At 43.3% G+C, this 27591-nt stretch overlaps 1 protein-coding gene across 1 annotated transcript; it reads right to left on the bottom strand.

Annotated features, from left to right (window-relative positions):
* FAXC (failed axon connections homolog, metaxin like GST domain containing) lies at positions 1-27591 on the bottom strand. The gene is made up of 6 exons (XM_014248347.2): positions 27271-27591; positions 26689-26824; positions 21322-21518; positions 13909-14126; positions 8237-8353; positions 1-6683 (listed from the first exon to the last, which is right to left on the bottom strand). The coding sequence occupies exons 1-6, from the start codon at positions 27537-27539 to the stop codon at positions 6400-6402; spliced, it is 1221 nt and encodes a 406-aa protein (XP_014103822.2). The 5' UTR covers positions 27540-27591; the 3' UTR covers positions 1-6399.

Genomic DNA, 27591 nt, shown 5'->3' with positions numbered 1-27591 from the left:
TAAGGACATGAACCAGAAAGGTATCTTAGATCGATTAGTTATAATTTACACACCAATGACATACAGCATAAAGACAAAATATACAGATCTTCATATATATGTACATTGATCAACACAGTGCACAATTTAAAGTTATGTTACAATTAAGTGTACAATTTCAAATATGGCTTTATAAACTAGTAATAACAGTGCTAAAATGACATATGTCTCGTGTAGTTCATAGACAAACAATATAATGCAGCTACAGCATCAGAGTCCCCATTTAGAAATGTGTTGCTTCATTTTGTTAAACCTTGTACACTGCATCTAGCTGGATATATCCCTCGCCCATGCACATCTACATACACTTTATTCTTGCTGGATTGCACACCCCTGTCTTTGGGACTTTCATTCTTCAAGTATCCTAAAAAATAAAAACCTGTACATTCAAAGAAAGGTAAGTCAGAAGAACAAATTAAGAAGTGAGGGAAGAACACACACAATCATAGTGCCCAGTGAAAATATCAACGTGACCAGTGCAGCCGAAAAAAGCACTTTTTTTAGGGAGCTTAAAAAAGAACAGTCACATCTTGTTTGCTTTACTGTCCACAATAAAGAAAAATTTTACTTAAGTATAATTAATTAGACAGAAATGAGAGAAGTGGTAAATTCAGGGTCACTTGGAAGCTCTGTTGGAAACTCCGGCACCGCTGAAGCAAATGGCACTTTTGTCAACGACTTCAAAGTGGAGCAGGATTTTATTTATTCTGCAAAACTTGAATGCCTTTTGGAAGCATATGTTTCAGCTTTAGCTTGTTGAGCTGAATGTGTAAATCATTACATGAAATCCCACAAACCCTTTTACGCTGAAGTCTGACCAAAAGCCCATAACTATCTCCTTGGCCTTGAAAAACCTGGGAGTGGTGCAACCAGGACACAGAACTAAGAGTTTAACATTGTAGTGACACGCAGTGTTTTCAGTGACTGGCATTCCTGTGCTGTACACAGACTAATACCATTTAACTTTCCAAATTTTAGAGAGCTGCAGAAACCTCTAAGAAGTATTTCACAATGGGGCACCTCCATTGGGAATGACCACAGAAGAAGCGCTCCTCAAAGGCCATCAAAGAGAGGACTGCCCCAAACCACTGAGACAGAGCTGATTCATATTGCAACCCTTCTCTCCACTGAGGCAAAGCTGTGAAGACTGGGGCCACTGGCCTGAAAATTAAATGCACACACGTGGTGCAGGGGAACACCTTCACTCTATGGGACACCAGCTCAATACAACAGCCCACGTTCACCAGCAGAGTCAAAGCTCTGCTCACTGCCAATGCTCACTCCCAAACAGACCCTTGTCTCTGCAGCTCAGCTACGGGATGACAGCAGGCTGATGCCCCACAGGAGCCAGAGCTACCAAGATGAGCCCCTGCAGAGTCTACCCAGCACTAAGGAGCACCTAAAGCACAGCATACATGGCTACCCCATAGCACTGATCAACTGCTGAAAGGCACTGCAGTCATTCAGAGAACCTCCAGTCCTCTGGTTCCGTGACATTAAACAGTACAATGTGCGCGCTCCTCCAGATCACAGCTGCTGAGATGTATGGGCACGACTCACACCTATGGGTACCCATTTCCATATCCCAGCAACAGGACCATCCAACTTAATTCTGCATTCAGAGAGAATAATTTGCTTTATTAGTATCACATGCCTAAACCATAATTTTGCAGTATTTGGGGAGGGAAGGAGGGTAAGGCCAAACAGCTACTTGTCAAAAAACAGATTCAAATTCTTATTCAAACACGTAAGGACAAGACCCACTTGAATTCATCCCCTGCCACAGAAATTTCACTTGGTGAGCTGCCCTGCATAAATCTGCACATAACACGCTTTTCCAGCAGGCAATATTTTGTAAGGCTTAGCATCTGACAGATACAGGCCTTTCAAGGAAAACAGTATGAAACTGTCATGATTACTTGAGCAGACATCACTGACAAAAGCAAATTTGTGCCTGAACTGTTGCTGCAGAAATATTTCAGGCAGTATTTTTTCAAAGAGAATATAGATCTGGAGGGACATTGCCAAGGTTTTAAAGATCAAAATGTGTTACTTGCAGTGCTATAATTGGATGGAAACAGTCCTCCAGATCTGAAACATCAGGTTCAGTTTGGTTTTTAAATCAAACACCACATTTTCAGGATTTCTGTAGGACCTATACATCCCAGCGCCTGTTTCCCCCATAGGTAACAGTGAGCTCTGCTGACAGAGCCAATGAGACTGACAGGGGTAAACAAATCCCTTCTGACACGACAGTGTCACACAGTCAAAAACTGCAATTCACATGAGAAAAATCCAACCAACAGACTGCTTCAAATCTAACTCCACTGGAAATGCAGGGCTTGTTTTGAACTCCCATTTGCCAAATGAGGGGCAGACCAATTACTCACTCTTTTAAAGCAACACTATGGAAACACAAAGGCAGCACTCAGCCTTTGGCAGTATTTAAGATAAAGTAACCAGGAGGAACGGTGCTGTCTCCTCTCCAAGATATGAGCTCAGGCTCCAACTCAAGCAGAGAAGGTGCCCCACCCATCCACTGAACAGTGGCATGAGCCAGGCCACAGGTACAGCCCAAGTCCTCCTGCAGAGACCCACCACCTGGCAACTCCCTGTATCCCACCGTTCCCTTCTCCACTGTATACTCCAATGGCCATCCAAGGGCTCCCCTGCCCTATTTTGAGAGGGGCTGCTCCTATTTTGAGGAGGCGCAGAGGAGCCCCAAGACAGCTTTCCTCCTGCCAGTACCTTGCACTGCCACTACCCCAAACTGGGCCAGGCCTGTGGCTGGGACCAGGTTTGGTGCTGGCACCCATGATGCTTTCAGAGACATCAATGACATCTGACTCTTGCATCAAGGGCCCCCGAACCCTTCCTAACATCACCCCACAGTGAGTTTCTGGCTGTGGCAGAGGGACCCCCAGCCAGGGAAAAACCTTATGTGGTCTGTGTCAACTCAGAGATGATGTCCTGGCATCCATCGGCCTCCAGCTCCTGGCAGAAGCCGCTATCCCAGCTCACCTGCTGGGCAGCTGGCAATCCACAGCTGTCCCAAGTTTCATGGCTAAAGAGACACCTGCTGACCCTCAACCCACCAGCAGCACAGTCAGGACCTCCAGCATCCCTACAATGGACTCGCTCACAATTTTAATCAGTGAGGGAGGAAAAAAAGGAAAAGGAAAAAAAAAGAAAAACAAAAGGAAATAAAGATGCTCTCTGACTATTTTTAGTTCTGTACAGCCCCTCAGCACTAACATTAAAAATAGAAATAATGGAAAAAAAAAGACTGCAAAACTAAGAAAACATTGTTCTTTTAGCAAAATTTTGGAAAGTCAAAAACAATTGGTTCCTCTTTAAGAAAACACTTTTTTTTTTCCCCAAACCAAGATGAATGAACACATTTTAATTGATTTTTTAAAACTTGTTTGTTTCCCCACAATAATTTACCAAGACAGCTTTCCAAAGAAAATGCATGGATTTAATCCTTTAAAAGAGGTCTGACTGTCCTTTAACGGTCTTTTAATGACTGGGACTCATCTGCTGCAAGCACACCTTGCAATGCTGAACAAATGGAGAAAGCACAGCCTTCAAGCATGCATCAGTAAATGAGTGAGAACATCTCCATCAGAATTTCCAACACACTAATGATTTTAAATAGGAGCTTTTTGATGCAGATTCCTTTCATTCAGAATATCAATACCTACATTTTTGCAGATAAAATCTCTCCTGACTTGGCCATGGAGTTATTTAGACATTTCAGGCCATCACCTCTGCACTTTCAAGCCCAAGACTTATCTTCTTGTGCCCTATTCTTGTGCTTAATTTCCTGAGAAGGGTCCCAAGTAACTAGATGATATCTTCCTCCTCAGTTTTGGTCCACTTTGCAAATGATACTTACCCACAATATTGACTGGAACATGGCTCCAAGGACGTGCCTATGGAATTGTGGAAACAGGTGTAAATCCACACCAAACTTGTTAGCTCTTAGTGTCAGCAGTGGCTCCCATGCATGAACAGACCTGAGGCTTCATTGCAAACAAAGGTGTCCCTGCTTTCAAAGCCATGGCTAACTCCGTGTTTCCCCAGAGCAGGCACTTTCCTCTGCAGAAGGCACTCAAGGATCCCAGGGAGAAAGCTAGTCTTTGAATGCTGGAGTTATTTCAAGCTCCAGACTCACTACAACTACCAACAATTAACATCCTAAAGTAGTCATCTGCCCTGTCTGCTCCTAGAACATTTGGTACAACCAGCACATTATAAAAATTTTGCTGAGGGATACTGATTCATTTAACTGTAAATCGGTGAGAAAGTCATAATTAAAACGGGCCACCAACAAAGTGTGCAGTCAAATACCCAATTTTATATGCATATTCAAAAACACAACAGCTCAGTACATTTGATATGCTTTCTCTCTACTAAAATAACTAATCATGGCCAAGCAACACTGAAGTACATGCTTAACTTCAAAGCTGTGAGTAAATCTAATGGATTTATTCTCATCTCTAACCTGCATTTAGGGAGACATGAACACGAAGCATGTCAGAACCTGTGCAATCATTATGAGACCCAGATCCACATCCCAGATGTGCCAGCAAAGGCAACTTAAATTCAATTCTGGTCATGTTTTCAGTATCTGAATTTCCCCACACACATGGCAGTGCTGAGGGAACTGTCCCATCTCACCTCCTCCCATGCATCAGCTTTAGGGACTGTGCACTGCAAGCCAGCACAGTGCCCAGCACCCCCTGAAGCACGTTCCTAGATAGCTATAAAGCATTCAACTGCCTGGGCCAACATCTTGCAACTACACGGCATCCCACGCCTACTAATACCTCAAACTGCTTTGCAACCTTCATGGGTTTGCTATGTCTGTTGGTAAAGAACACAAAGCACTCACTGCTGAGACACACCAGACTTTTAGCAACAAATCCCAGCTCTTTAGCCTTGCCCAGAAATAGCAGACAGCAGCCATGGGCAGGGAGGTAAAAACGTAATAGTAATTCAAAAGCACAGAAGAAATTTGACCAACACGCATTCCAGATGAGTTAACATTGACATCTCCCTCCTGCACAGAAGTATTCCAGAGTAATGATTTCAGCCTTCTGCAAAGAACAAGAAACACTGACCAGCTCCTTTCTGCAGGAATATGCTTTCCTCCATCCTTCCTTGACTGTCTCCAAAAGGACTGGGAGCAATTCTTCCCTGCAGATCCTGTAATATATGCACCCAAAGTACGGTAGCAATCAAATAAAATTCCCCTGAAACTTAGCCAAATGACGGAATCTTTTAGATTGGAAAAGACCTTTGAAGTCGAAGTGTTAACCCAGCACTACCAAGTCCACCAGCAAACACTGTCCCCCAAGTGCCACATCTACATGGCTTTTAAGTACCTTCAGGGGTGGTGACTGGGCAGCCTGCTCCAATGCTTGACAACTCTTTCAGTGAAGGTCTTCCCAAAACCCAATCCAAACCTCCCCTGCCACACCTTGAGTCATTTCTCTTATCCTAGAGCTTGTTGCCTGGGAGAAGAGACCAACCCCCAGCTTGCTACAATCTCCTTTCAGACAGTTGTAGAAAGTGATAAGGTCCCTCCTGAGACTCCTTTTCTCCAGGCTAAACACCCCCAGCTCCCTCAGCTGTCCCTCACAAGACTTGTGTTCCAGTTCCTTTCATCAGCTTCACTATCTTTCTCTGGACATGCTCCAGCACCTCAATGACTTTCTTGTAGTGAAGGGCCCAGAACAGAATACAGGATTTGGTGTGCAGCCTCACCAGTGCTGAGACAGGGGCACAATCACTGCCCTGGTCCTGCTGGCCACACTATTGCTAATACAGGCCAGTGTGCTGCATGAATCTGATACACCTCAGCACACCACTGGCTTATCTTGAGATGGCAGTCAACCAACACCACCAGGGGCTTTTCATTACAGCATCTCATCTGCTTCCATGGAAGAAAGCTGTACCAGTCATGCCTCTTCCATTTTTGTCCTCAACCCGTTGCTGTAAAGATAAGATAACAGCACAAACCAGTTGTGACAAATGCTCCACTTCCCACAAGTTCGTCCCACTTGGATGGGGGATCTGGTTCTGAACATGAACAAAAATAATAGATTTAAAGGTCCTGCTGCCCTCTAGACCTCCAGTTTGCCCACATGTGTTTTAAATGTGTTTACCTTGGTCCACCTGAACAATTACACAAAACAAAATATGGCTGAAATAGTCCAAGCAGTATGTGACAGCTGAATCAAGAACAGTAGTCTCTTCCAAAGTGGTATAAACCTCTTCATGACCTGAAGGAGAAAACAAATCAGGTGATCCCAATAAACAGCTTATCTGCACAATGGGAGACACTTGTACATTTCACTTGCATTGTTCATGATCTCTGTACTCATCCATGTCCACATCCGAGTCAAAGAGGGAGTGTCCAGTGTAATCTGTGTCAGGGGTTTGGGAAATACTGTTCCCTTCCTCATCAAATGTTTCTGTCCTTGAATAAAAACTGAAGTCCTGCAAAGGGGAGTAAGTCTTGCTTGCTTCGCTGCTTTCCTCAGATTCATACAGAGTGTTGTCATCATCATGGTGCCATTCTGGCCAAAATTTCCTCCTTATTCTTTCACAATACATAGCAAGGTTAATCAGTTCACCTGCAACATAACACAGCACAATAGACTTCAGCAGACATATCCAGACAATAATGCTCTAACTCTAACCTAATGATGCAAAACCAAATTAGCTGTGTTTGGTAACAAACTGTGTAGTGCCTTTGCAAAGAGGTTTCAAAATTCCAAGATGCCATCAATCCTCTTAGCAGCTTTGTTTTTAACTTTAATGTAAATACATACAACAAGAAGGGTTACAAATGAATAAACACAAATGCATGTATACACAAATAGAAAAATAAGTATCCCAAATTCAACCTCTACAAAAAGAAATCAAGACAAGACACTAACAGGTCTTTGTAGCAGAACTTTTTGCTTAATTGCAAACACCTGGTTCCTAAAGACAGAATTTGATCTTCTAGATGGCACAGTATGCTTATTAAATACAGCGAATGTGGGGTTTTCACCACCAGATGGCAGCGTTGTCTGCAACATGAATTCACATTTAATATGGCCACTGGCTCACTCCTACTGCTCCCAGCCTTAGTATCTTATACCTTGTTTATAAATGCACGTATGCTTACAGAGTGAATCATTAAAAAACTCAAAGAGGAGAGAAAGCATATTAAAGAGGAGGTGTATGTAAAACCTGTATTCATGACAGCATAAGTAGGTTGATAGGTACAGATAATCAACCACTCTGCTTGAGTATTTCAATCTATTATTTTCTATTTATTTTCATTAGAGACAAACTAGTTCAACAAGCATAGTAATCCTTCTAGACAGCCATGAACCCTTCAGAATGTTACCTGTGATGCCTCAGACATCAAGGGAAAGAACTACATAGCCAATATTTATATCTTCATCTCAAGTGATCATTATCTGAGGAAAATAGTAAGTCTGTGCCACTTAACTGGCAGGTTTAGCAGAGCTCTCTTGCACACAGTATGTTTACAGGTCAGATTCATTCCTTTTACACTATTTTACATCCTTTTCCTCCTTAGCTCTTCCCATTTTTCATGCTGTGTAGTTTTACTATGAAAAGGGATGCAAAGATACTTTAACATCTATATCACCCCACTAAAAAAACCAAACCAAAAAACAACTCTCTGTGGAGAGGAGGGGTAGGTAGGTTGGTTTCCAATTCATGCAAAAGCAAAGTGACTCCAAATCCAAGCCAGATTTCTTCCTTATCTGGAATCTTAAAGAACAGCAAAGGCTGGAATTTCAGTGAGACAATGGCACTTGCAGTTCTACTATCAAGGAGAGTACTCAGTCCAGCAGAATTTGGCTAATGGCTATTCTTGTGTTCTCTCATACTTTACCAAGCATTCACTACTTAGAGGCTTTAAGGCTTTGCCACATTAACAAGGAAAAGATCAAGTACAGAAATAAAAACAATTACTGTGTAGAACATTAAAGAGAAAACAAAGAATTTTAAGAGAAAACAACATTGCAGGATACAAATGCTACATCAAAGGCAGGAACAGTCTGCAGAAGTACTGCGGTCTTCAAAATGTCCTTCCAAGATACTCCAAGTTTAAGCATGGAAAATACCACCAAGAGCTTTTAATCAGAGATCACTCAAGTTTTCTTACCTTTGATTAGTCTCTCTGGTCGAGTCCCTGGTAATGTCCACATTGCCTGTGCCAGATGTCCAAAGACAGTGGCATCAACAGTGGAAACAGTTGATCCCATAATGTACTTCTTGTCACCTGTAAATACAACAGCAAATATTTATTGACTGGATGTTACTTCTCCCAAATTAAAAAAAAAAAATTACAGTTCCACATTTAGCATATTTATTTTACTGTAATAATTTCAGTGAAAAGGTTCACTTGTCAAAAGACAGGTATTCCAAAGCTGTTTCTACAGTTCAGCAGGTGAAATCTATTAGTGCAGCTTCCCCTAAGCTCAAGACTTCTATAACCAGGCCCATTACAGAGCCACCACTGGCCAAGGAACCTCCTCACAGCTGGCAGCACTCACACACTGTACTCGTTCTGCTGCATTTAAAATCTGCTCTGCAGCTACAAAATGCCTGAAAACACCACTACTGCCTTGGTGCAAACCCCAAACTGCTGAACCACAATCTAAAATCATGAACCTGCTGAAAGAAGCTGGTCACCCTTTACCTCTCATCCATGCAGATCCAGGTTCAATTTACTCATCCCATCAGCTGGAAAAAGAAAAGTCACACCCAAAGCTTTCCTCTCACCCTATTTGTTCAGGCTGAAACAGATGCAGCAGTCAGACCAGCAGCAACTGCTCAGAAATAACCTGTATCTCCCAGAAGAGGACAAAGAGACAGGCAGGAGCAGACAGGTCCTCTCACACACCCGCACTGCAGTGCCCTCACCCCCACTGACCCCTGACAGGTAGAGATCAAACAGAGGCATGTTGGGCATGCAGGCACTAAGTGAAACAGCAGCCCTTTGGGACTGGCCTGGTGCAGTGGAGGGACATGTCTGCTCCTCACAGCAGCTCTGCTTACCTCTCTGGGCACCCCAATGTCGTGATGGTCCTAAATGGTCACCACAGCACAAACAGAGGGGTAACTAACTAAGACAGGGAAGAAAATAACATGTTTCAAAGCCACTGTTTGCAACAAAACATCCACTGTATACTTGATTTCCCATCACAGGCAGGAGACCTGGAACAAAGACTGCACACAGTGAAACATGAAGTATTGCAGAGGTCAGGTTAGCTGGTTGCACTGTTCCTGCTTCACCCCAAAGTGCTATAAGCTCTGTGAAATGTGGTACCTAATTGAATCCTCAAAATCCAGTTATACCATCTCCCCAGGACATTCTTCCGAGCTGCCTGTAATTCAGCAGGTTATTCAATGTTAGGTTTATTGCACAAGTCTAGAGGAACTGTCCAGTGTAAAATGCATCAAATTCCAGTGTACAGTACAAGGAATGCTGCCAATCCCCTGCACAAGAGCAGAGCAAAACAGTGCTCAGGAATAGCCAGTAACAATAACCTTCTCTGGCCTGTCAGATGTCATTTGAATATGCAGTTATCTCTCACCAGCTCTTCCACAGTTCCATCAATTTATTGTTTGAAAACTCTGTACAGGGTAAATGTTTAGTCTTTTTGGTATTTATCTGACACCCAAGCACTCATCAATCTCAAACACAGTTCAAAAATTCATCCCTAAACCACAGTTACATGCCAGCACCAGGAATTTAGTACCATACAACTGGGTCTTGAGATTCAATCCATAGGGATGCTGGGAAGAAACACTGTTTCCATCTTGCTACAATTAAAGCAAGCTCTGAGTTAGGGCTAAACCATCCCACCCTCTGGTTCCCCAGGCACAACACCCCACCCTTCAGGTGCATGGAAACAAAGGGCAAAAGGAGAAAATAAAACTGTAGGATCATAAAACTCCAAATTTGGTTTTAAGTCATGCTGCACCACAAAATACACCATCTGTGCACATTTTCTCCCACCATTTCCAATCTGTTCTCAAAATTTCCAGTGCAACTTTTGTCCAGAAGACTTTCTGATAGACCAGATATCTCTGTGTCTGTTTTTAGCCCAGATTACAGTGTCTGTCACATCCAGGCTGCCTCAGCAGTGATCATCTCAAACACCTCTCTGCATCCCCTGGCTAATCCAACAGAAATGACATCACCTGGTCACACTGGACTTGGACCAACTTTGTACTGCCCAGGAATTTGAGGGTACACAACTCCACTGTTTGCAAATGCATGCACCAGAGGATTCAAAAGCAGCTACTTCAAGAGTGAGTCAAGAAATCCCCGCAAGAAGCAGGTTTGTGGGACACAAGGCTGCACCCCTCCACAGAGGCAGGTACAGCACCTGCAGTCTGCTACAGGGCACTTAACTAACTTTAGAGGCTCAGATCCAGCTTAGTCCAACCTCTGAGTTTTCAGCTCTGAGCACCCCTGCCCCTCTCAAAGCATCAAATGCATTTCAAAATCCACTTCAGGAAGCTGCTGGCCTGCAACTCCCTGCTCAAAATCCCATCTACCAAAGAGCTGAGAGGCAGACAGCTGAGATGGCACCAACAGATTTACAGTCATTCACTTGCCTCTTCTAAACAATTACCAAAATGTGTATTTTTATACATTGCTAATTCATGTGCTCATTCCCCACACCTTCTTACACTATCACCAGACAGTAGGAAACTGCTACAATACAAGGAAATTACATTTGTGGTTTAAAGACTGCAGGACAGAGAAAGGTGATACCAATGGGATGGGTTGATCCCCTACAGTGGGATTAGTTCCAATTTCCATGTTTATAAGATCTGGAGGAGTCTGTCAAGGAAATGGGTATAAGGGAGAAAGAAAAATTATTCTCAAAAATAAAAATAAAATAAAAATAAAATAAAAATAAAAAAGCACCAAAGATATGATTGGGAATGTCAAAGTTAACATCATAAGAACTGGCAGCTGCAAAGTTATCATTCTCTGGAAGCAGCTCTTAGAATCAAAAGTTATTCTTGTTCCCATGTGAATGGTCCCTGTTAAAAAAAGGGGAGCATTAATCTGATTTTCTTGACAGCTACAGTTTGGTATGTGCAGCGATTCTGCACCACAGGCATCATTTTTAAGCTCTTAAGATAATAGCCAAAATCCCAACTACTTTCTCTTCTGGGAAAACACTTGGATACATATATATGGAGGGAAATCTCACAAAGACTGTGCAGGCAGTAAGCTGACTGACCGCATTCTCCTTCCCCCTTAGAAACAGGGGAGCCTCTAGCTAGGCTCGAAGTCCTCATCCCACCTTCTGTCCCCATTCCAGGATACTACCTGGAGGCCACACTTAGTAGATCCAATCATAAACAGATGGCTGGAGAAAACATGAGCATACTGATGTTAATGAAAATTAAGGCAATTGCAGAAAAGTAGACAAATTCACCAATAATGGGGAATTATAAAAGGGAAAATATAATGATTCATGTGACTGCACACTGACTAATCTGACATCCATTTCAAAGGGGAAGATGAAAAAAATGTACAATATTCAGCTGGTAACGTAATAAAATAACAGGAATACAGAAAATGCCCATCAAGGCTTTTTGAAGTACATGAGCACATTCTCAACAACAATTTGAATTAAGAAGAAAAACTCTGCTGGTAACATAAGAATAGTACAATTAAAATTTTGTTATAGTGAAGAAGTGCTTGAGGATTTCCAGTGCTTTTTCCACAAAAGCCAGAGACTGATTACAGCATTTACCTTCACAGGGAGATGACCCAAGCTACCCAGGAAGAGAGAAGTAGGAAGAGCATCTGTCTGCAAGCTAGAATCAAACTCTCATTTGAAACAAGTCCAATTTTGAACACATTCAGACAGTGACTAACATCTGTCAGCAAAACGTGGTGGCACCTCCACCTGCTGAAATCTCGTAATTAGAACTGGATGGCTTTTAGAAAGCCATCCCCCAAGCCAGCAAAATGGCACAGGCCTCAAGACAGCAGTCAAGCAGTCTGATCCACAGAGATCTGTCTAGAAGATTAAATGATTCCTTTGAACTTGAAATCTTACAAATCTGAGTGCCAGTACACACTCAGGAGAAATAAGCAAATCAAGATACTTTTACAGGTACTCAGGTACACATTTTAATTTTCTCTTGAAGGTTCTCTCTGCTCTTGGCGGACAGAGATGACTTTAGCAGACGTATCCACTGCCACTTCTTTCAGCCTGACAAAGTTGTCTAGCCAGAACCAGGGGACTTTGCTGAGCTACTAAGTCATAGACTGAACTTGCTCCAGCTCCTGTCCCAACCCCACTCCTTGTGATGAGCATGGAGCCACACAGTGCCAATCTCAAAATTACAGCATTGGTAGGCCCACAGAGGAGAACATTTAGAGCTGGCCACAGCTCTGAAGCAGGCATGACCAGATCTCCTCTTCTAAAATGAATTACTCCCTCCCTTCTTCCCTCTCAAAGAAAAGGGACCTCTTAATCTCCAAACAACAGATTTTCTCTGAAGAGGCACTAGAATAGATAATTGCTTCTATTAATACATAAAATGCAGCATAAAAAAGTGCTGTCAAAAGAGGAGCTGTCAACAAATCTTCCCCTTTCCCATTGTGTCCATGCATCTCATGGGTTTTTTCCCACCTTGGTCAACAACTCAACAGGTTTTAGAAAACGAAGTTACAGAAAACTCTATATCTGGGTCCACTGCAAATACCTTCCTTTCCAAAACACCTTGCAAGTCCAGAAGCATGTTTCTTCCTTCCCTTTCTCAGAAGCACTCAGCTTCTGCCTTCTGGCTCTCCCCAGCTTGTTCCTTTCACCCACTCCACACTTGTCTCTTCAGAGCATGTGCAGTGTGTCCCACCTCTGGAGCACAGGGCAGGGAGGCATCCTCCTGTCCTCCACTCAGCCACCTCTTTACAGCAATTGTTACAGGGAACATGCAGGTACCATCTCTCTTGGCTTCTCTCTTGGTTTCTCACACAGAGAGACATAAGCTTAAGGAAAAGTGACAACCTGCACCAAGGCAATTCCTCCAAAAGCAAGTTTTACACAGATGCACAATATGTTTAGCTCTCGGTGGAGCAGAAGGCAAGAAGCACAGTGCAAAACAGTTCCAGTGCATATTTCAGCCTGAGCCACGGAACAGAAATTCATGTAATTCTAGCTAAGTGAGGTCAACCTTAAGACTAATTGTATGGGATCCACCCAAGATAACCAATAATCTTGAATGCACCTATTTTGACAGCACAGAACCATCTCCTACTGGGAGCTTTGAATAGAGCTGCTGACACCAGCTCAACACGACAAAGTTCAGCTCATCAAAATAACATCTGCAAAGGGTTTTCAAATGGCAGCCTCATAACGATCTGTCAAACAGACACAAATAAAAAACAGGAAAGGAAATACACCAGGAAACAAAAAATGAGACGCACACACCCCAGCCCCCAAAAAAGGTTTAAATAAGAGGTTTCATTTGCAGAACTAAACACTACATTTTCCTAATTTCCTGTCGCTAAATGCTCTTCCAAAACACCAGGCCACGTTTTGCTCCTCTACATACACAAACTCTGTGCCCAGAGAAGGAATCCTCGTATGCCTCTACACACACAATTTGGCAGCAAACAGTGGGAAAAGAAACAGTGTCTTTGCCAGAGCAAGAAAGGCACTAAATGACAGCTTCTAGCTTTTGCCAAAATGAGTTTATTTGCGTGTGATCAAGCTGTCAGGAAGCACTGGAGGTCAATTCCACCCTGTGGAGCGAGAAGCTGTGAAGAGAGCACCGTAACTCGCTGTACCTTACCCAGGAGGCCTGCCAGAGTCCGCATGTCCTTCTCCATCAGCGTGTACATCTCCTCCTCCGAGAAGCGCCCAATGCCATGGCCGTACATTTCCCGCTTCACGATTCCTTTGGTCAGATGGCAAAAGATCCACTTCAGCAAGTCGCTGAAGGGGCCAAAAAGCGAAACCATCTTTTGAGTCTCATGAAGATTTTCCACCCATTGGCAATAAGCTAAAGTCCTAGAAGGATGCAGAAAGACGTTATAGCAGTGTAATCCCCAGTGAGCCCAACACCACCCTGCAGAGGCGTGCACAGAGGTCAGGCAGGTGAGTGCTCACTGCCCTGATGGAGAGGTAGCTTCCCTAAACAGCAGACTCCGAGGCAACTCAGAGTGCCAGCAGAGCAAACCCATTTTACAGTACTTAGGCAGACTGCCCGGTGCTTATTCTCTCATTAAATCATGACTCACTCCAGGAGAAAACAAGATTCCTGTTGAAATATAAAGTAAAAGCTGCAGAATTCTGCTAAACTTGTGTAACAAAACGCAGTGCCAAACAGCTTTATTAGCTAAAGATGACTCATTGCACAGACCTGGGAAAGACAACAACAAAACAGCCCCCCAAAAATCAATCTTTCCCACCAACCTTTCTCATTTCTATATTGCTCACACTTAGGCAAGCAGTAACTGTGCTCCAACATAAATACTGAAGCAGTAATTTTTCAGAAGATTTCACTTCTCCTCGGAAATTAAGAATAACACGATCTTTAAAAAGTAAAATATAAAAAAGAGGTAGTGGTCATTAGGTTGGCTTTCTCATGTACAGTTTCCTCTCTTCAAAACGTTGATTTCATGAGACATTTCTAAAGGACACTGTTGCCTTCCATGTTTTATTGAATGGCAAACATTATTTTATAAAGTCTTATTATAAAAATCTGTTTCACCAGCTTAAAGTTTTGTTTCCCACATGAGTTTTTGTTCTTTATCAATGTTATAGGCAAACATATCTTGATTTGTTGCTCCAGAAACTTAAGGAAAAGCAACATTAACTTTTTTAATATCCAGCATCTTCAGAAATTACAAATAAACCACAAAGACCATCTATATGAACTTTTGTCACCCAATTCAAGGGTTGATGGAAAAACAACTAAAGACATCAGAGTAGACAAGAAAAACGCAGGAAGCCTACAGGGACTCAGAAACACTGGGAATTGATACACATATTCAAATCCAAGCCATTCCAAGGCTTCATTGTTTAAGTTTGGAATATTACTTCAGTTTTATCATTGTACATATTTCCAGCTCCACATCATTTCCTTAGTGCTTAGTCCTTAACCTAATTCAAGAAAGGAAAGGAAAAAAAAAAGCCATTATCTCCTGGAGAACTCCTGTGAGTTTTGATAACATACATTTTATCAAACTCACGTTGACTACTGCAGTTCAATGCCTTCTGCTCTGTTTTCACTGAAGTCAGCAACAGTGAGGTGTGAACAGGTTTTTGCTGCAAACGTATAAACAGGGAAGAACAAAAACACACCTGCTCTGCTTCTGATGGCTTTGACCCTCCACAGATTACTCCACAACCTCCAGCAGTGTATAATTATAACAAAAGCATCCTGCTGACATTTCACATGTTTCAACACTACTTTTAGAATGGGGTGCTCTGCATGGTCCTGGTTTTTCAAACTTGATGGATAAACTCAAGTCATTGAGCAGATTACAGCAATGCAAAGCTTGAATCAGAGACAGATTTAGCAGCAGCACCAGCAATACAGGAGGAATGTGAAGCCAACAAATGCAGCAGCAAAGAGCTACTGAAATTCCTAAAGCACTGACTTTGTCTGGAAGATGTGGTGTGAGACAGTTCCAGGAACAAAGGTAAAACAGGATTTAAGACAAATGGAAACAAGGCTGCCCTGAAGGTGTAAGGGCACTCTATAGAGCAGAATGTTGCAGCAGTCATGTTTCAGTGGCCTGGCAAAGGACAAGGTCTCTTCAGCAGGTACAGCTCTGAATAGGAAAAACTCCTGACATGAACACTAGGAAATAATTAAAATACTATGACTTGGGTTGGAAGGGACCTTAAAAATCATCTATTTCCAACTAGATGTCCACTGCAGGGACACTTACTCCATGGGCAGGGATATTACCCGTTAATCTAAATATCAGGTTTTTTTAATCACCATTAATCAGGCTGCTCCGAGTCCCATCCTGGCCCAGTCCCAGGCTGGCCTTGAGCACTTCCAGGGATAGGGCATCCACAATTTTCTAGGCAACCTGTGCCTCACCACCCTTCGAGTAAAGAACTTCTTCCTAACATCTAATTTACATTTCTCCTCTTTTGGTTTAAAACTGATTCCCTTGTCCTATCACTATCTACCCATGTAAAAAGTCACTCTCCCTCTTTTTTTAAGCCCCATTTAAGTACTGGAAGGACACAACAAGGTCTCCCTGAAGCCCTCTGCTCTCGATGCTTAACAACCTCAGCTCTCAGCCTGTCTTCACAGGAGAGGTGCTCCAGTCCTCTGATCATCTTTGTGGCTTTGTCTGGACCTGCTTAACAGGTCCAGATCTTCCTTACGCCGGGAACTCAGTTGAGCTGGAAAACAGGTGGCATCTCACAAACACAGAATAGAAGGGAAAATCACCTCCTTTGACTTCTCTTGATGCAGCCCAGCATGCTACCTCACACTGTTGCCTCATGTCCGGTTTTTTCATCCACCAGAGCCCCCAAGTCCTTCTCCACAGTACTGCTCTGAATGAGTTCTTCTCCTGATCTGTAAATTATTATTATTATTTGAATAAGCTAAGAAGAACTTGACCTCTGAAAGCACTGCTCTGTCTTGCTGCAAAGACCCTCCTCCCCCAGGATGGACCTGACCTGTTTCATCTGGCAACTCTGCAATACAATTTAGTTCCTTTAGGACAGCAGGCCTGGCCTGGAGAAGAGCAACAAGAAGGCAAAACAAAACAGAAAAAGAACACAGGAACTCCACTGCAGCAACCCAGTTGCACAAAATCAAACCTGGCCCTATGGACTTGCCATCATTATTTCTCACTCCAACCACACCAGTGAGCTGGCATCACATCAAGAGTGATCAACCATGCCCAAAATTATTTTAATTTCATAAAACAGAATGAACAAGGTTTCCCACAAAGCTAATTGGCCCATACTTTAATGTAAAAATACATTTCCCCAGAGCTCACTTTCTTGTCCTGGGAGAGAAGGTCTGTGGGTCTGGAATAGGCAGAAATCAGATCAGGCTTAATGACCAGGACAGCAATGAAGAACTACACAGGATTTAAGTAATCCTGCTTAGGCTAAACTGTCAAGCACAAATCTTAAGACATCTGCTTGTCCCTCTGAATGAGCAGAACTGTTAACATGTCCCAAATGTCAAATTTACATGGGAACTGAAGGCAGCTAAACAGACAGTCACAGGTTACTTCCAAAATGTTACAGTTCTGAGTAGACAAAACAAGGAAAAAAGTATTCTGTGATTGAGGGAGAGATAAAAACACTTTTAAAACCGGCTTTACAAGCACATTGTTGAAGTTATTCTATTCAAGGGTTCATTAATTAGTGTTTTCTACTCTTCTCAAATTTTAATTCCACCTATCACTCCTCTATTCATACTACATTAATGGAGTATTATCAATATTACAAAAGGTTAGGAAATGCCAGAATTCAGTAGTCTACATAATCTACTTCACTACAGCACAACTATACATTTTACACCAGAGTAAATATTTATGGGATGACATAATTGTTTTAAATACTGGACTGAACGGAGCATTTTGGGAAACATTACCATTTGCATTTGTGTTAGCACATCTGTACAAATCTTAGAGTATAAATAAAACAATAATGCACTAAAGAGCAATGCTGTAGGGGTGAAGTAAATCCGAAGTCTAAATGTGACAGCAGCTTTGGCCTCAATACATAAATCAGGCGAGGAGATGAAGAAAGTGACTCATCAACAGCAGCTTGCCTGATTATCCCAAAACTGTCTGAACCTCAAGACAAGGGGAAGGCATTCACAAGAATGTGAACAGGATGTTATTCTCCTATCTGAACCTGTGCAGACTAGAATTTCTTGATATACAAAAGGATTGTAGAGACATATTCATTCCACAATCAGCTGTAGAAACCCCACCCGCTGTGCAACTTCTCAGAGCAACTGGCTTTTAAGCCACAAGTGGCATTCAAGCCTCATCACTGTCAGCAGTAGGAGAGACGCTACTCTTAAAATTGGCTTGATGTATTCAAAAATATTTACACTATAGAAATATTTTTATGTTTAACACGTGGCAAGTCTGAATACTGACCAAAGTCAGATTCATCCGTATTCTCATATCATGCTCTTCCTGTACTTCAACCATTCACCACATATGATGCATGCTTCTTGAAAGACAAAGCAAGAAACAAGTCAAATATATTTGCAAGTGTATATATACATACACACACATTTATAAATCACACATGTATTTATAAATCACTACAGTTGTGTTTGACAATACAGCTCAACCAATCTAACAGGTTAGTCTGCTTAAGCCGAATATTCAAGGCTTTATGTTCTCACTAAGTACATTAGTGTCACAGACCTAAGATCCATCTCCTGAGATCAAAGTGACAGAAAGCATCTCACAGTGACTGCTAGCCCTACAGGCACCAGGACCTGCCTGGCCTGAATCCCAGCAGAATTGTCGAGCCCAGCATGCCAGTTCCAGAAGGGAGTGAGAATCAGACCTCTCTTAACCAGAGGTCCGATCCCACAAATGTGCAGCAGTTACACCAAAAACCCAACGCACTCCCCAAGAGTGGCTGTGAGTGCCCCACTGGTTTCTGGGGGCCCACGGGTCACTGCAGGCAGTGGAGCTGACTCAGAGCAAGTGTACAGAAGATGACAGAGGTCTGCATTGCATCCAAGACCTGGGGTGAGAGTCACAAAATTATTCCACTTCCATCTCTTCACTACTGGCTCGCCTCAACACCCATTCAGCTTAGAGGACTATTTTTTCTTCTGCCAGCTAAACACAGCAAAAGCCTAATGGCTTACTGCATTCTCCAGGGAATGGAGCTCCAGCACCAGCTCCAAATCAGTCTTGTGCATCTCAGAGATACGGTGTAACCCCAGCATAGAAACAGGTATGCTTACTTGTCTTTCTGCCTGAGCCCCGCCAGGTGCCACAGCCTGGGGCAGAGAGAAGGTGTCCAGACGAGGAGGTTCTAACAGCCCCACACTGCTCTCAACTCCAGCCAGAGCAGCCACTTCCACATGTAAGAGGCACTAACTGCTGAAGATGAGCCACTGCCTTGGCAAAACAAAACATTTCTGGAGGAAATGCTGAGCTTCACCTAGGGACAGCACACCACAGGATGTACTTTTCTTCTTTGTCCAATAAATGTACTACAGCATTACTTATTTATGATGAAGCTAGTTCGCGTGCTGCTGGCAACAAAACAGTAGGAATCACATGACATATCACTGCTTTGGAGGCTTGGCTTTATATACCTTATTTTTCAGAAAGGCAACCACTGTTTCAAATTCCTCACCATGGGACACGAGGACACCAAAAAAACCCTAAGCTTCTCGTGGGAAGGTTCAGGGACAGATGTGAAGGGACCCTACAACCACAGATGCAATGCTGTCAAGGAGAAATATGGTCCTACACAGTGAAAGCCTGATTTTACTTTGGTGTAAGCACAGGATGGTCAAAGTTGTTCTCCAGAAAAAACAGCAGTGCAAGTGCAACACCTCATGGCTCAGGCTTTGCCTGCTACAAGGAATCTGCAAGGTATAACCATGCCAACATATCAAGCCTCTGGTACAGCCAGAGGGACATAGAGTAAGACTCTGAGTTGGACTTTTGACTGCACTGCAGCAAAGATACATGCCTTGGAGGAACTCAGCTGTGTGACTACACAGGAAAGGAAACAGGGATACACTGCCAGGCATGCACATCTCTGCTCTTGATGTAACTTTGCCCGCCTGTTTTAAAGCCCCCTCTCTGGGCCAGTGCCTAAATTTGCAATACCTGTCTCCCACACTTGCCTGTGTCACGTCCAGCAGTGCCCAGTCAGCTCCAGGGGAGCCTGGATGGACGGACAACAGCTTTACAGAGGATAGCACTTTGTAATTGAGACATAACAGCAGTATAAGCCTGCCATCAGCAATGATACATTTAACGCAGTTAAATCTATGAACCATGAAACAACAGACACTAAGGCAAGGAGATGAAGCATTAGGGGACTAAAAGGCTTCATCCTCCCTTTGGCAGCTGTAATAGCTGAGGCAGGAAAAATGAACCAAAAAAAAGTTAATTTACAGGCTGCCTGTATCATGTTTGGGAGGCTATGACACTGCAGATGGGTATAATTGGTGAAGGCCACACTTCTTGGAAGGCATAGATTTAATTTTTAAACCAAATCACTTCAATCTGCTAATTACTGAGTGCTAAAATTGTTCACAGGAGACACTAAAAATTATTTGAAGAACTATATGTGCATGTATTGCTGCTGATCTTCAATCAAAAGGTGAAAGAAAAAGCAGCTAAATGCATTCAATTTAAAATTCACACATTGTTTTGAAGAAAAAACGTGCAACATAAATGTAAAACTTAGTGTAGCAAGGACTTCAATGCATACTAGAAAGTAAACTATTGGGATAAAGCCTTGTGCCTGCTAAGGCAGCAAATGCAGCATCCAAGATGCATGTCTGACCTGCTGTCTCTATGCCCAAACTGGAAAGGGCACCTAAAAAGGACTAAAACGTAAAGCACCAAGGAAAATATAAGTACTATTTTCAAAGGTATCAGTAAAATGCATAAAGTACCAGAAAGGTTCTATTTCTATTTTCCATTCATACACACACTTCGGCTTCTCAGGATACTGTGGCTAATACTGTACACTACCAACTGGCAGTGTTGTCAACAATACATATCAACAGGAGTACCCTGTGTTACAGAAAAGGCAATGATCTCTACTACAATCACTCACACGTAATTAAAATCAGCAAAAGTAAGAAAATAATATTCTGGATTCACCACAAACACTGGGTTCACTCCTCTACACTCCCCAGACCACATATATTCAGCCACCTTGATCTTTTGGTCTTTATTAAGAAAGCTGCTCCTATTCAGAAGTCATGTTGAACAGAGGAGCATCCCACTGCTGCTCCCTTCTACAAAGCTGCAGTCAAAGGGCCTGACTTTAACTTGCTTACACAGGACAACTTTTCAAGGGAATTATCCCTGCCTCATGCCACTGTACACATAAAGGAGCAGCCATTTCCTAGAATGAAGAGAGCTGTGAAGCTAATAATTGGGTGCCCAAGATTTCTGCAAGAGATAAGAAGCATTCATGTCCCATGAGGCCCGAGCTCAGGGACACATCTGACAGCACAAGAACAGCCAGCTCTGCCATGCAAGCTTACCAGTACAGGTGCTCCTCCACCATTTTGGTCACAGCTCTGGAAACAGCTCTTTCATGGGGACCAAGGTGTTTATTTAAATTCACTCCAAGTTTCTCTTCCAAAAAGTCAATAATGAACTCGGTGCCAGATACTTTCTTGTGATTGTATTCAATCCAAGGCATTTTCCCTTGAGGGGAAAGTTTTCCATCAAAATAGTTCTAAGGAAAAAAAAAATCAAATAAACAAACAAATACACAGACAAAAAAAACCCTTTGGGTTCTGCTCCAATGAGAATACATATTTTTAAATAATTTTCTGTGTTTCTAAAGAAACAAATCCACAAATCCAACAAATGTTTGTTTTTTTTTTTTAATTAACCCTCTAGAGTAGCAGAGGCTATTCAATCAGAGCAGCAGCTTTACCCTACATGACAATTCAGGAAAAATTATTTCCAGGCCCTGCAAGGTGTTCCATGCTTTTATGCTGAATGCCATGTGATATTATATTATTTATTATTTAAATACCTGGGTTAGTTAAGGTTTGGAGATGCTCAGATCTCACAGAAGATTGGACCCATTATTCTAAACAAGTTTTAAATCACAGGACTCACAACTAAATTCAGTTCCTGCCCACATCTGCACTTTTCATGTTAAAAGTACCATAAAAAAAAAAATTACTATCCAACTCAGACGGCTGCATAAAGACAAAACACACACAATCACAAGTGTACATGAAAGGCGTATCATTCCCTCCTGAGCAGAAGGGAGATGCTTTCAGCAACTTCAAAACTTACAAATCTCAGACATTTACACACGTACTTGTTACAACTGGGTCTCCCAAGAGGCTAGCACAGTAGAGCACAGCTGAATACTGCTGTACCTGCTCAGCACAGCACTCACACAGAAGCAGCAATGTGTTTTTTCCATGACAAGGCACAACACGGAGATTAAAGAATTTCCATCTCATGTAACAAGCAACTGCTGGCTACCAAAACATGATCAGACATTTGTCTTCAATTCTCTTAGTCCTGAAGACAGAGACACAGGGCATAACCTTTTTCCTATCTTGTGATTCCCATCCCCACATCCTGTTATTTAGTGAATGAAAACTCCTAGCACAGAAAGCTGAGCAGTAAAGGCTCTGCATCCAATCTCTGGCAGTCACCTCAAGCATTTCAGGACCTAGCTCCTAATTGCTGGAGGTTTAAGGTTTGTAGATCTGGATTGATCTGTTTGGGTCCCAAGTATTTACCTTTCCTGAATCCACTTAAGATTGATTAAGGTGCTCTGGCAGCAAGAAGCATAAACCAGAACACAACTCCCGCTCAGTCTGAGAGTGCCAGCATCCTGCCACTGCAAATGTAGATGTGCAATGCACTAGGATCACGCAGCCATGAAAACAAATGGGTAACACTTCTGGGAAACAATGCCTTCTGGCTGTAGCCTCTTCCAGCGTTTGTGCCCAAACAAACAACATGGCAGGGACACTGGATGATATCATGTCTCACCCACCACACCCCTGCATGGGTGAATAAAGCACCTGAATCCCTCCCACCCGCTTGTGTGGGTGACACGGGGGCCATTCCATGGCACAAGCTCTAAAACCACTCAATGTTTGAAACTGAAAGGGGAGCACTGCCCTGTCCTTCCACCATCCAAGACCCTTCCTTCATCAAAAATGGTCGTTCAGCACTTAAACTGACTGATACATTTCCATAATTTTTCATTATAACTTTACTCCAGAAGCACAAGGTTTTCCTGGAACTACACACCATGTTTAGAAGATCCTTAGCATTACTGGTTTAATCTTTATTAAGCCCTTCCATTAAGATACTTCCCTTCTTGCGCACAAACACTGGTGGTTTGCAGAAGCTGGACTTGAAGATGTGTTTATTACATCTTGCAATTACTGCAGTCCATACCATAACCCAGAAAAAAAACAAGTTGTTATTACTCAGCTGCACATTTCTTCAAGCACAGGTATCTAATACATATAAATACATTGCCTAAAAAGATTTTCATTACATACTGTTTATCAAACAAAATAGGAAATATCTTTCAGTGACCTGAGAAAACCTTCGTCTCTTGAGAAATCTGTTATACTGTTCTTGTATCCACTGTTCTCAAAAAGACATTTTTATGCTTGAAAACTCTGTATCCTTATGGCTGATACTAATTGCTATCAAATATTTATGTATTTTCCACTTAAAAATTGTTCCAGCTGCTAAGCAGGGAAAAGCTATGGTAGCATTAAAAACCAAAAGCAAACCAAAAGAATATCCCTTTTCATTCACAGTACATTAAGTGCCAGTAGAGCAACAACAATAGCTCTACTGAACCTCATTTACAAGGAATTTATAAAAAGAAGGAAATAAGGTATTTCTAGGGTAATTTTATAGTACTATGCAGAAGAAATCAGATTTCACATTTTCAATTACTCCTGTTTATGATTTTACGTTCACTCACATCTTTTCCTAAGGAGGCTGCCATTTCCACAGACCTGGCATGAAAACAGCACATTCCCACTGTGCTAATTATTTATCAGGTTACATAAAGGCTCAGCTCCTCATATTCTTGATTTGAGGCAATCAAGGAATACCCAAAAGATCCTGGTGAGCACACAAATGGGGCTCTTTCAAAGCAAGCTTTACCAAGAAAAGCATCAAATGTTTTGAAAACCCAATAGGGATTATAACAGCCCAGCTGGGGTGGGGCTGCCCAAATAATTTTTCATGGAAACTCTCACATAGAGAGGCAGATTCAAGAAAACACAAGCACATGACAACAGCACATGTGTTGGGAGAAATTCAGGTGAGAGTAAGGTAGGAATACGTCACTCTACTCCAACCCTCATGTGCCATTAAAGCAGGTTGTGTAACACAAAGCACAATACTCAACAGTCTAATGCACTACAATAAACACAAGGAATCAAAAGTGTAAAAGCGGTCTGAGCATCGCACTGTCTTCTCTTCACTCCATTTCATAACCCTCCCCTTGAAGCAGTCCTTCCTCAGCAAGGTGATGACCACAGCAGGTCTCCTGGGATGAGCACCAGCGGCCACCTCCAGTGCTTCTCCATCATGGCCCCTGACAGTGTGCAGGGAAGCAAGATGTATCCTTCTGAATCCTCCCTACACACCCACCCTGCTGCCTGCCAGGCAGCCACCGGCTGCCTCTGATACATACAGCATGCTAAGGGTAACACAGTCATGAAGGAACAAAATGAAAGCCTACAAGCAGAGTACAAGAAACCATAGCCAGGAACAGTTCCCCCTTCAGTTCCCCTCTCACTCAATCCCACAGCAGCATCCATACTTTCCTCCACCTGCCAAAGTCCAATGCAGCACCATACTCATAACAAAAGGAGAGAAACAACATCTGCTTCTTCCAGAAAAAAAAGAGCTATGTACTCAGCTCATAAGCTCACCTCCACCAAACTTACCTCTAAAAGCCTTCAGAGGGTCAGTAACCCCACAAATACCTTAAACCTATGTAAGCCAGCATGGCTAAAAGCACCAACCTGGTGCTCCCAGCACCCATTCCTGCTCCTCCAAAATGGCATACAGAGCATGTGGGGAACCAAGCTGAGTTAAAACCAAATAAACTAAAATGTCATGCCTCTAGCTAGGTCAGCTCTGATCAGCCTGAACTTCCACAGAAAAGCATGTGCAGGAAGGGACAGGAGGAAGCAGCTGAAGGTAGGAATGTTGCTTTTGATGGTCTTGTCAGTTTAGTGTACTCACAGCTATTGAGTATTGAGGGATAGAGAGACATGCAACACCAAAAAGCAATGCTGACATTCAGTAAAAAAAATAGAGGGGAGGATAATCCTCTGGAAATTCCTCTCTTCAAAAAGTTGTGTCATTTCTGACCAACATGAGCACTCTAAACGACTCCATCCTGAACCACATAAATGCGGTGTTATCCTTCAGAAGTGGCCATGTCCCGTCACAACCATCTTTTATAACACAGCTTTCTACAGCTACTCTCCACCAGAGCAAACTTGAGAATCACAAACCTTTGAACTGCATCAGCTGCCACTGGAAAGAAAAAAGATCTCACCAAGAGAATCATCCCCTCAAACATGCAATTTCTACCCAAATTATTTTGAGAAAAGGAATGTGCACAAAGTCCTCCTGCTCAAAGGACGAGTTCATGCTTCAGAATTTTGCAAGTTCTGTAAATCTAAACGAGGAAAATACATCCCACAGGATGGAAGTCTTCCTCTTTAGTACTCCCATGTGTCTGATTCAAGTACTACTGAGTTGTAAGGAAACACTAACCTCAGGCTTTTAAACAATTAAGCAAAATGTACTGATTAGACTTTCTTTCTCCTCCAATGTAAAGGAGTTTAGCCATGTATGAAGCTAAATATCAATGGCAAATGTGTTAAAAAAAGAAGTTGTAATAGCATTGGTTTTCCACTGTACAACATTTGACTTATACAAAACATTCTTCCTCGGGTATGGAGTAAAATGCCAAACTTACATTACTTAGGAAAAAACAGAGGGAGAAGAAAAAAGGGAAAAAAAACCAAAAAACAGGCATTTCTTTTACCTAAGATCTTAGTTACATACATCATCATTATTTCATCATCTTAAAGGCACTCAGTGCTTAACACACACAAAAGAAGAAAACCATCCCATGTCTCAAAGAGCCTGTGTGCTGTACAGCTTGCCAACACCACAAGCTGTGTGCCACGCCTGCAGCGTCCCAACTCGACCCCAATGCTAACGGGCAAGACTGTGAGATTCAAGCGTCCACTCGCACAGCTTTCACTCGCTAGAGTAGTTCAGGCTTCATTCCCTGCAGGAAGATGGCATGGGATGCACCCAACCACAATTAAGGAGCAGCAGACATGGCCTCTGAAAGCAATCCTGTCTCACTTCACTAGGGAGGAAGCATCAGCCAAGGGAGGTGAAGCAAAAGGTAAGCACCTCTTCCCAGGAGAGCTGCAGAGATAAGGCCTCCAGAAAAACAAGAACCTGCAGCTGTCTAATCTTGATATCTTTAGCATGGTGAAATTCAAGGATCAAATAATCAAATAAAGCAGTGTTCTGCTTCAGTTTTGGGGTGTTATTTAATGTTATATAAACTCCAGACTATTCTCCCACTTCAGCATTTCCAGCCAAGTTAACTTTTAACAATGATTTAGGTTTGCCAGTTAAATCTACAGCTGTTCCAGATGATCTTATTCAAGTCATATCTTTAAAGGTTATACACCAAATTCAACTGGAGACATAAAAGTGTTGGCATATCCACCTAGCTGTAGGTGTATGTTTACATCTCCCTGGGTGAGAGAGACGGAGGGGGATGAGAGGCAGGATGCCCATGTACCATTTCATGCAACCACAGAGAGCTGCAAGGCAAAGGCAAACTGCTGATGTACCTGGTAGGGTAAATCAGCCATCCTCAAGTACGTTTCCATTTTCAGGCAGAACGGGGATAAACTCGGAACGCCATTCCTAGGCCTTGAAAACTGATGCAGTATGATAGCATCTTTCGAATCGAGCTCTTCCTCTTTACTGTAAAAAAATAAAAAATAAAATTAAAACGCACAGGTGCGTGATACATCAGTACATTAAATGGACAAAGGAGAAACCCCGGCCCTGGAAACACACTCGTCAGCCTTTAGGGGGCTGCTGCAGGTTTTGGTTGCCCGGGTCCGGAGGCAGCGAGAGGGCCCAGTCTGGGCCACCTGTGGGGGCGAGCGCAGGGCTCGCCGCGGAGCCGCCTCCTGCGCTGCCGCAAAGGGGAATGGGGGAAAACGGGGGGAAGGGGGGGAAAAGAAAGGTAAATGGCAAAAGCACGGTGAAGGAGAGTCCCCACCCCCACAACGCGCCGGACCTCTCCAACCTGACCAGGTAGGTGTAAGCGGCTCCGAGCGCGGCCTCGGCTCCGCGGGGAGCGCCCTGGGCTCGCCGCGCCGCAGCGCCCGCGCCGCTCCCGCCCGGCAGCCCCGCAGCCTCACCGAATGGCCAGCAGCTCGTGGAGCAGGTACGCGGCGGCGGCCAGCAGGGCTCCGCCCGTCAGGTACAGCGTCTTCTTCCACCAGGAGTCGGAGCCCAGCGCCGCCATGGTGCCGCCGCCGCCCGACAGCGGGAAGGCGACGATCTCGCCCCCATAGAAGGCGGGCGGCGGCTCCTCGGGCCCCGCGCACCAGCCCAGCGACAGGCTGCGGTTGCGGCTCAGGTCCGCCACGCAGGAGCGCGGCGCCGCCAGGCCCACCCCCCACAGCATCCTGCGCCCGGCACCCGCATCCCCCGCCGCCGAGCCGCCCTGCCTTGCCCTG

Source organism: Pseudopodoces humilis, chromosome 3 (assembly GCF_049639895.1).
Source record: "Pseudopodoces humilis isolate 2021_Gansu_Grassland_sample_001 chromosome 3, ASM4963989v1, whole genome shotgun sequence".
NCBI classification, from domain to species: domain Eukaryota; kingdom Metazoa; phylum Chordata; class Aves; order Passeriformes; family Paridae; genus Pseudopodoces; species Pseudopodoces humilis.
This window is presented reverse-complemented; position numbering and strand designations above follow the sequence as displayed.